Here is a 10,439-nt window from a genome sequence, read left to right as displayed (position 1 = left end):
AATCGCTTGAACCTGGGAGGCAGAGGTTGCAGTGAGCCGAGATCGTGCCACTGCACTCCAGCCTGGGCACAAAGCAAGACTCGTCTCAAAAAAACAACAAAAAAAAGTTACAATACTAGTAAAGCAATATAGTGCAGTGCCAATTAAGACGTTTCAATATTTTGCTTAAGCTGTTCCGGCAGCTGAGAATATGCTTTTGTTTGTTTTGTTTTTTTGAGACAGAGTCTCACTCTGTTGCCCAGGCTGAAGTGCAGTGGCATGATTTCAGCTCATTATAACCTCCACCTCCCGGGTTCAAGCAATTCTCATGCCTCAGCCTTCCGAGTAGCTGGGACTACAGACAGGCACCACCATGCCCAGCTAACTTTAGTATTTTTAGTAGAGACAGTGTTTCACCATGTTGGCTAGGCTGGTCTCAAACTCCTGACCTCAAGTGATCTGCCCACCTTGGTGTCCCAAAGTGCTGGTATTAAAGGCATGAGCCACCACAACTGGCCTACGATATTCTTCCTATTGACATTCTACCATCCTTAGACAATCTCTCTGAAATTCCGTTTTGTAAAGTCTTCTCTGATCTCTTAGAGTGACCTTTCCATCCTATGAACTCCTGTAAAAATACTGCTCATTTGCATATCATTAATTTACATATACCATTTGTGTGCTAAGAATATGAGCTATCTATGAACACAGTACGTGCTCATTATATGAAATATTTTCTTTTGTGGTCTTGATTATATTTATGCCTTTTATAACTTGTCAACCTCTTACATGCTTATGTTTGGTCTCATCAATTAAACTGGAAGCCTCCTGACGAGAGCACTCTGCTCTTGTACTTCTTTCTATTGTTCCCATAGTACCTAGCATATATCTAATTTATTCAATAAATTCACTTATTCACTTATTTTAAAATATATATATTAAGCACACATAAGTATACCACTAAGAAACTATCTTAGGCACTTGGGAGGAGATAGAAGTGGAAAGATGAATCATTCATAACTCTTGACTTCAAAGTTAAATTGACTAAAATAGATGACATGTACAACTATAACTGAAATGTAACTTTTAAAAAGCTGGAAATGCCTCTAGTGTGATATAAATAAAATGCTATGGGAGATCAGCAGATACAGAAACTACTCTCCACAGCAGGGACCTAGCAGGTGAACCTCAATGGTGGCATCTGAAGGTGGATCAAGTGGAGGTGGTATTTGTGTAGGGCCCTAAAGGAAAGAGGATGAAAGGTGGAGAGCCCAGAATGGCCCGCGCATGGATGAGGGGAGGCAGGAAGCAGTGAGAACACAGCCACGGTGTGTGTAGAAAGAAGAGTAGGAATTGCGGCTGTCTGCACTTGCAGTCAGACTATTTGAATGGCAGTTTAAGGAGTCTGAATTTTATTCTCTAGGCATTGAGAAAAACCCATTAAAATTTCTTGAGTAGAAAAGTAACATGACCTTGGCCAGGTGCGGTGGCTCATGTCTGTAATCTCAGCACTTTAGAAGGTTGAGGCAGGCGAATCATCTGAGGTCAGGAGTTCAAGACCAGCCTGGCCAACATGATGAAACCCCATCTTTACTAAAAATACAACAATTAGCCAGGTGTGGTGGCGCGCGCCTGTAGTCCCAGCTGCTCTGGAGGCTGAAGCAAGAGAATCGCCTGAACCTAGAAGGCAGAGATTGCAGTGAGCTGAGATTGTGCTACTGCATTCCAGCCTGGGCAGCTGAGCAAGACTTCAACACAAAAAAAAAAAAAAAAACAAAACACTACACTAAACAAGAAAGAAAAGTAACATAACCAAAGCCATGATTCAGAAGATTAATCCTAACCCCTACAACATGATGTGTTATCATATAAATAATCTAACCCCGAGACTCCTGTGGGCATTAAAAAAACAAGAACATTTTGAAGTTGCCACATATTAAGGAACTGGACTAAAGGTATAATAGTTACCTCACTAATGGAACTTCCATTTTTGTGCCAAACTTTTGTGACACTAACATACAGAACTGTTCTGAGAAGCTGCACTATGCATGCTGACCCCACCTGCCACCCCAAGAATGCAACTACTAGCAGATTGGGGTGACAGTGGGCCAGCAGACATGAGGCTAACAGGACCCTTCTAGGTTCCTTCCTTACCACATTACTCTGAGCATTTGCCGTTCTATTTACTAGGAAATTATACTCAAGCTGTACCAGACTTGGTCCCTGATCCTTCAGTGGCAAGGGTATCAGCAGAGATTCTCAAACCTCTCATTAAAAATCTCAATTTCTGGCCCAGCACAGTAGCTCATGCCCATAATCCCAACGCTTTGGGAGACCAAGATGAGTAGATCACCTCAGGTCAGGAGTTGGCCTGGCAAACATGGTGAAACCTTGTCTCCACTAAAAAATACAAAAATTAGCCTGCCATAGTAGTATGCACCTGTAGTCCCAGCTACTCGGGAGGCTGAGGCACGAGAATCACTTGAACTCAGGAGGTTGAGGTTGCAGTGAGCTGAGACTGTGCAACTGCACTCCAGCCTGGGCAATAAAGCACGACTCTTTCTCAAAAAAAAAAAAAAAATCTCAGTTTCTGGCGTCACCCCCACCTCCCACTGAGATTTTCATTCAGTAGGTCTAGGATATAGCCTAATAATGTGCATTTTAACAAACATTCCCCATAACTCTGATACAAGTAAACTAACAGGTTGACTGTATCCAAGCCAGTACCTGTTTGGGAGTAAACATGGGTGCAGTTAATTGTTACACTTGAGTAATAGGCATAAGCTGGGTCTGTCCTACGCAAAACTGGACAGGACCTCCCTCCCCGAAGGACCACTCTGCAAAATGCTGTTATTTTAGAGAGGAAGCCCAAAGCAGAACCCCCAAGGGACACCAACAAGCAGGAGAATGTCTTTTAAAAAGAAGAGACGAGAAAGGAGGTGCCAAAATAGATCCTGTGACTAGACACCTGTGTACCGTGTGACCCAGAATGAATTTTAAGCTAACACAGAGGTACCTGCTTCAAACCTCATCTTCCAGTCTTTGCTGTTGAAGTTGCCGTTTATGATTGTCCAGAAGATGTCAGCACCATGAGGAAGTGACAAGGCATGGAGGAGAAGAGGGACCGCCAGTGAAGACAGCTGAGAGAACTCCGATTTGACGACCCTCCACAGGCTAGGGAATCAAGGAGAAGTGAAGTGGTGACAGTCAACACAATCTTTCCAGAAAAAGACCCTGTCCTCTTAATTTACAGCAAGTATAGTTACTAGGCAGTGGTAGGGGTCCTTTTGGTTTTCACTCATCCACAAGAGGATAATCCTCTGATAAACATCACCTATGCTCTGTCCTCTTAGTGTGACACTAGAGGAAAAACACTTTCACTTAACATTACATTTTATAACTTAAAAATCTGCATAATGTAAATTCAGCAATATAAAGGAACAATGGCTTCAGTGATATACAAAGTCAAAATTAGTTACGTTAGGATGATGGAGAAATATGCAATTTTTAAAAATGTTCTTACAGTGAACACCTGGAAAGTTCGGTTGATTTGGCCTGCCCAGCCTCTTCTGATGTCAAAGAACAACTCTTTTACTCTTAATAACAGCCTCTCCAAGAACATATCGGTCATCAGTCAAGCTCCCCAACCGTCTTTTTCATAAGGGGGAACACAAAACACAGGCTGACCAAAGAACTTCAACAACCTGAATAAAATAATTAGCTAGGAGTAGGCGTATGACCCAAGCATGGAAATTACAGAACTCTTATTTTAGGGACTGATAAGCACCCTGGCAGACAGAGGCTCTCTCTCCTGAAATCAGGAACGAAGGGCAATGTCAGCCTGCAGCTTCCAATGAAACTCCTTCCCATCTCACAGGGGCAGCCTGCACTTAACAGAGAAGCCAACACTTAGTTCCATTTCAGAAGCAAGGCTGGGCGCGGTAGCTCACGCTCATAATCCCAGCACTTTGTGGGGCTGAGGTGGGTGGATCATTTGAGGTCGGCAGTTCAAGACCAGTCTGACCAATTGGAGAAACCCCACCTCTAATAAAAGTACAAAAAATTAGCCAGGTGTGATGGCGCATGCCTGTAATCCCAGCTACTCAGGAGGCAGAGGCAGGAGAATCACTCAAACATGGGAGGCAGAGGTTGCGGTGAGCTGAGATTGTGCCATTGCACTCCAGCCTGGGCAACAAGAGGAAAACTCCATCTCAAAAAAAAAAAAAAAAAAAAAAAAAGCCAAGCCAGAACAGGGCTAAGAGACAGGGAGGGAATGAAAAAGGGGAGGAGGAAAAGACAGAGAAAGAGATCTCTGATAACATCTTGCACCTCAGCAAGTTTCAGCTAAGTCCCTATCAAGTTCTACCAGAATAACTCTGAATTGAATCTATTTTAGTAAGAATACATTATTGTTTACATTTTTTTCCAGTTGTTTAAAGTATGCCTTTTGGTTGTTTATGTTGCCATTTTATTTTGTTTTCTATTTGACTCCAGAGTCAATATCAGAATCAAAACTACAGTTGACCCTTGAACAACACAGGTTAAACTGTGCAGGTCCACTTATACATTGACTTTTTTCTTTTTTGTTTGTTTGTTTGTTTGCTTTGTTTTTTGAGACGGAGTTTCGCTCTTGTTACCCAGGCTGGAGTGCAATGGCGCGATCTCGGCTCACCGCAACCTCCGCCTCCTGGGTTCAGGCAATTCTCCTGCCTCAGCCTCCTGAGTAGCTGGGATTACAGGCACGCGCCACCATGCCCACCTAATTTTTTGTAGTTTTAGTAGAGACGGGGTTTCACCGTGTTGACCAGGATGGTCTCGATCTCTTGACCTCGTGATCCACCCGCCTCGGCCTCCCAAAGTGCTGGGATTACAGGCGTGAGCCACCGCGCCCAGCACATGGACTTTTTTCAATAAATATATTGAATTTTTTTAGGAGAGTTGCTACAATTTAAAAAAAACCTCACAGATGTACCATGTAGCCTCAAAATAGTGAAAAAATTTAAGGAAAGTTATATAAATTATACGCAGTTACTAACATTTATTACCATAAATTATACATGAATCTATTATAAAAAGTTAAAATTTACCAAAACTTACACACACAAACACATACAGACCATATATAGCATCATTCACAGTGGAGAGAAATGTTAAGCAAATGTAAAGATGCAGTATTAAATCGTAACTGAATAAAACCAATTGCGGTACACCCTGTACTATGGTAATAATTTTGTAGCCACCTCCTGTTGCTATTCGGGTGAGCTCAAGCGTTGTCTCTCTGTGTGAGCAGTTCCTCTCTCCAGTAAATTGCAAATCACAGTAAAAAGTGATCCCTCACAGTTCTTGTGTCTTTTTCATCATGTTTAGTGCAATACCATAAACCTTGAATAGCACCATGGGTCCCATACGAAGTGCCACTAGTGAGGCTGGAAGTGTTCCCAGGAAGCAGAGAAAAGTCATGACATTACTAGGAAATTGAATTGCTTGATATGTACCATTGCTTGAGGTCTGCAGCTGCTCACCATTTCGAACAGACAATTCATCTTGTAAACAGATGGCATAAACTTATGGAATTGATAAATACAGTACGGTACTGTAAATGCATTTTCCTTATTCTTTTCTTAATAACATTTTCTTTTCACTGACTTACTTTATTGTAAGAATACAATAGGTAATGCATAAAACATACACAATATGTGGTGATCAGCTCTTTGTGTTATCATCATAAGGCTTCTGGTCAACAGTAAGATATTAAAGGTTAAGTTTTTGGGAAGAGAAAAGTTAACATGAATTTTCAACTGCACAGGGATCAGCATTTGCACCTCCTATTGTTCAAGGGTCACCTACATTTGTGTCTTTAAAAAGCTCATGCTGCACTGGTAAGAGAAGGGAAGAGGGATACATGCCTTCTCCATTTTACAGAGAGCATATGGAGGTATGAGCCACTCTAGTCGGCTGTTTTTCAGAAGACCTACCAGAGCTATAGAAAGAACAGGAGTGGCCGGGCGCGGTGGCTCAAGCCTGTAATCCCAGCACTTTGGGAGGCCGAGGCGGGTGGATCACGAGGTCAAGAGATCGAGACCATCCCGGTCAACATGGTGAAACCCCGTCTGTACTAAAAATACAAAAAATTAGCTGGGCATGGTGGCGCGTGCCTGTAATCCCAGCTACTCAGGAGGCTGAGGCAGGAGAATTGCCTGAACCCAGGAGGCGGAGGTTGCGGTGAGCCGAGATCGTGCCATTGCACTCCAGCCTGGGTAACAAGAGTGAAACTCCGTCTCAAAAAAAAAAAAAAAAAAAGAAAGAAAGAACAGGAGTGATTTTCAAACACCATATGCTTAATCTGAATAGTGGAAACTACACAAATAGAGATCTCATCCCAACCCTGCCATAATGAGCTATGTAACCAAGTGCATAGCATCTCTAAAGCTTCGTGTCCTCCCAGTGTGGGCTGTATTAAACGAGATGTGCAGAGAGTGTGGCACATAGTAGGTATTCAGAAACCTCAAGCTGCTATCACCATCATGGTGACAAGGATGATGATGCTTCCAGGGCACAACAATAGGCCCTAGGAATAATGCAAAGGAAAAAGAAGACATCATTTCTGCCTTCATGGACTTCCAATTTAGCTGAAGAAGGCCAGCCATATAGCCCTGCTAGAAACCCATTTCCATGACAAAACCACGGATTCGGCCAGCCCCCTACAGCTTTCCCAGCTCTCTAAGGCAGCTTGTTTGGAAAGAAGCAGAGCATCTTTTCCACAGGTCCTTTCATTATCCGTCATGGTTTTTGTGTCAGGGTAACACTTTGAGGAGAAAAACCTGACTCTTTAAGGAGAAAGTCTGGACTATGGACCCCAAAGGCTGAGTGGGTGGTCCCGTGGAACTAACAGTCCATTTGGCATGTGTACATTCTGGGGGGTTGCTTTCACAATTAAAAAAAATGCCCATTTAGTGTTCCCATGTTGAGTTCATGGAGCATCTGCCTAACTCTCGACCCTGTTCCTTCACTCCTTTTGTCCAAATCTGCTGATGGTCTTGAACTTCACACTGTTCCCTCCAGGTCATTCCTACTCTTCCCCACTCCAGGTCAGCCACGTCTACCCTTTCCCTTTCCCCAGCTTCCTCCTCCCACTGTGGCTGTTTTATTGGGAAGAAATTTCTGTAGATCCTCCACCTTTCTCATGGTGGGCTGCATGGTGCTCCCTGAAAATTCACATCCACTCAGAACCTCAAGATGGGGCCTTATTTAGATGTCATCAGTTAAGATGAGTTCCTGATGGATAGGGTGCATCCTAAATATGAATGAGGGATTAGTGCCCTAATAAGGAGAGGCGAGGACACTCAGGGGCACACAGCAGAGAAGACCATGTGGCAAAGACTGGAGTGAGGCAGCTACCAGCCAAGAAATTCCAACAATTGCCAGCAGCCATGAGAATCCAGGAGACAGACAAGGAAGGATCCTCCCCTACAGTTGTCACAGGGCGCGTGGCTCTGCTGACACCTGGACTTCAGACTTCTGACCCCCAGAATTGGGAGAGAATAAACTTCATTAAGTTTAAGCCACTCAGTCACTCAGTTCACAGCAATTTGTTACAGCAGCCTGGAAACTGGCACAGCTTCCCCTTTCTCACGTAGCTGAAACCTCACATTTTTCTGGTAACACAATTTCTTACGATTTTTTGGAATGTAATGGTGCCACCATAATTCACTGTAGCCTCAAACTCCTGTACTCAAACAATCCTCCCACCTCAGCCTCTGAGTAGCTGGGACTATAGGCTTACACTACCGTACCTGGCTTTTTTTTTTTTTTTTTGGTAAAAATGGGGTCTTGCTATGTTACCCAGGCTGGTCTAAAATTCCTGGTCTCAAGCAATCCTCCCACCTCTGCTTTCCGACCTGCTGGAATTAAAGGGATGAGCCACTGTGCCTGGCCTTAAGATTTCCTCTTAATCCTCTCAATGAGTCTGGACTCCAGTCTTCACTGGCCTAAATGACTCCTGCTTCCCAAGACTTCCTCCAGGTCTCCTCTTAGCAGCTGCTGTTTTTTGAAACCCATGACATTGATGCACAAGACCCTCTCCCAATCCTTTGGTCAGCTTGGCACCTGGCTCAGTCTTGCTCCTCACACAGGCCTCTTTGGATGCCATCACTGGATCAAACCCTGGTCTCATTGCCTTCACACCTCCTCATCCTCAGTGGCCTCTGTCTTTACTTTGCTGGATGAGATGCTGACCTCCCCTCTCTAAGGCTGAAAATACCCAAATTCCCCCCAACCCCAACCTATCCTAACTGAGACTCCTCTGCCCTCTTTTGCATACTCTTCTCCCAAATATCAATTCTTCCGGCTTCATCTGCCTCCAGCTGTAGACTGGATCCCATAGACAACTACTTCATCATTCCAGAATCCTCATCCCTCTGAGCTTCCATCATAACCATATCACCAGTCCCCAGTCCTGAATAAATCCTTTGCCCATTTGCTCTCATCCACTCCCAGGCCCTTGAACGCCAGAGGAAAAGAAATCCAAACCCCTACTAACTTGGTCCACTGCAAACTGGTGCTAGCTAACCTCAGTTGAACCCTAAAGCTGGTGATTCTTTGGTTATTTCTTGTTAACTTCTTGCTGCTTTCCTCATATGGGCTGTGCCATACTCTTTTCCATGTTCCTGAAGTTCCCAACCCAATGTCTAACATCCCCCTCTCAGGAGAAGATATCAACACCTAATATTCTTAGGGCTTAAGCCACCTGTTATAAACTCCCCTTAACGCTTTCTCTTTTCTTCAAAATTTATATTCTTTCAAAGGAAAGGGTATTCTTCCTGTTTTCCACCCTACCCTTTGTTCCTGATCGCACACTCTCCTGCCTTCCAGAACTCGGACCCACTGTTTTCTTTCTCTGATCCTTTCCCACTGACCATAAATATACACTGATTTTCTTTATCCTAAAAATCCTTAATGTCTACTCCCTTTTCTCTCTAAGTATCTAATGTTTCCTTTTTTTTTTCTCTCTCTCTCTTTTTTTTTTTTTTTTAAATTATTGAGACAGAGTTTCGCTCTTGTTGCCCAGGTTGGAGTGCAACGTCACAATCTCGGCTCACCACAACCTCCACTTCCTGGGTTCAAGTGATTCTCCTGCCTCAGCCTCCCAAGTAGCTGGGACTACAGGCACATGCCACCACCACTGGCTAATTTTGTATTTTTAGTAGAGACGGTTTCACCATGTTGATCAGGCTGGTCTCGAACTCCCAACGTCAAGTGATCCTCCCACCTCGGCCTCTCAAAGTGCTCGGATTACAGGCATGAGCCACTGCACCTGACCTCCTTTCCTCTTCTAACAAAACTTTCAAGAGAAAGTTCTGTGTTATGTGTTTATATTCAGTAAGCCTTTGCAATGTGCTCTGAGCACTCTCTTAAATGTGGGTGCTTTCTAAAGATCTCTTTTTCCTCCATACTCATTTTATTAAAGCATACCTCTGACTCTATTTTAAGATCTGCCGTGGATCTCCAAACATCATTAAATAAAATCCCTATCTTCAAGGCCCTTCATACTTGGGTCCCAATCTACTTCTCCAGCCTCATTTTCCATTACTCCCTTACATCCACACCATCCAGCAAAAACAAACAAACAAACCAAAAACAAAGCTTTAGTATCCCCCAAGTATGCCCTGTTCATTTCTGGTCTCTTCTTTCCAACTCTGCCATCTGTTTGCTCTTGACATTCCCATGCTTTACAATATGCCCCACCCATCTCAAATCTCTACCAGTAAAAATTCTGTCATTATCTCAACGCCCATTCAAGTGGTACTGTCTCCAGAGTCTTTTATCATTCATCATTCATCCAGAAATGCTTTTTCCCACCTTTGAGCTGTATAAAGCAGTCATTTATCACATTCCTTTGGAGTGACAGTGACTTATATATACATGGAGTGACCATTAATCTTAGTTTAACCATGACTGTCGAGTTTATACTCATCCTCTTGGGGCTATATGAAGACCACCTCTCTTCACTCTCAAACGCAGACCAATTTGAATACTAAATTGCACGGTCACCTTTTCTCTATATAGGATTCACCCCTTTCCAAACTAGATTGCAAATTCCCTAAGTACCTAGAATAATAATGTATACAGTAAACCCTCATATTGTTGAATGAATAATAAATAAACAAAATGAGTAAAGAAAGGTAGAGCCTTAAAGTGGTTTTGTCATCAAGTTAACCTGAACCAATCTTTTCCTTTTTTACCGACTCATTCTCATACATATAAAATAAGAATGTTTCGGCCGGGCGCGGTGGCTCAAGCCTGTAATCCCAGCACTTTGGGAGGCCGAGGCGGGTGGATCACAAGGTCAAGAGATCAAGACCATCCTGGTCAACATGGTGAAACCCCGTCTCTACTAAAAATACAAAAAATTAGCTGGGCATGGTGGTGCATGCCTGTAATCCCAGCTACTCAGGAGGCTG

The 10,439-nt window shown here is 43.4% G+C and overlaps 1 protein-coding gene across 16 annotated transcripts in view; it reads right to left on the bottom strand.

Annotated features, from left to right (window-relative positions):
• Positions 1-10,439, bottom strand: part of UNC79 (unc-79 homolog, NALCN channel complex subunit) — a 276,166-nt gene that overhangs the window by 109,652 nt on the left and 156,075 nt on the right. For all 16 annotated transcript variants that reach the window (XM_017547000.2, XM_037745182.1, XM_017546992.2 and 13 more), the window contains one exon: positions 2,996-3,153. In XM_017547000.2, coding sequence (XP_017402489.1) covers positions 2,996-3,153 — 158 coding nt within the window. The remainder of the gene's footprint in view (positions 1-2,995; positions 3,154-10,439) is intronic.

The sequence above is a fragment of the Cebus imitator genome, unplaced genomic scaffold (genome assembly GCF_001604975.1).
Source record: "Cebus imitator isolate Cc_AM_T3 unplaced genomic scaffold, Cebus_imitator-1.0 Scaffold193, whole genome shotgun sequence".
NCBI lineage: Eukaryota > Metazoa > Chordata > Mammalia > Primates > Cebidae > Cebus > Cebus imitator.
The sequence above is the reverse complement of the archived record's forward strand: the minus strand, read 5'-3'. Positions and strand labels throughout refer to the sequence as shown.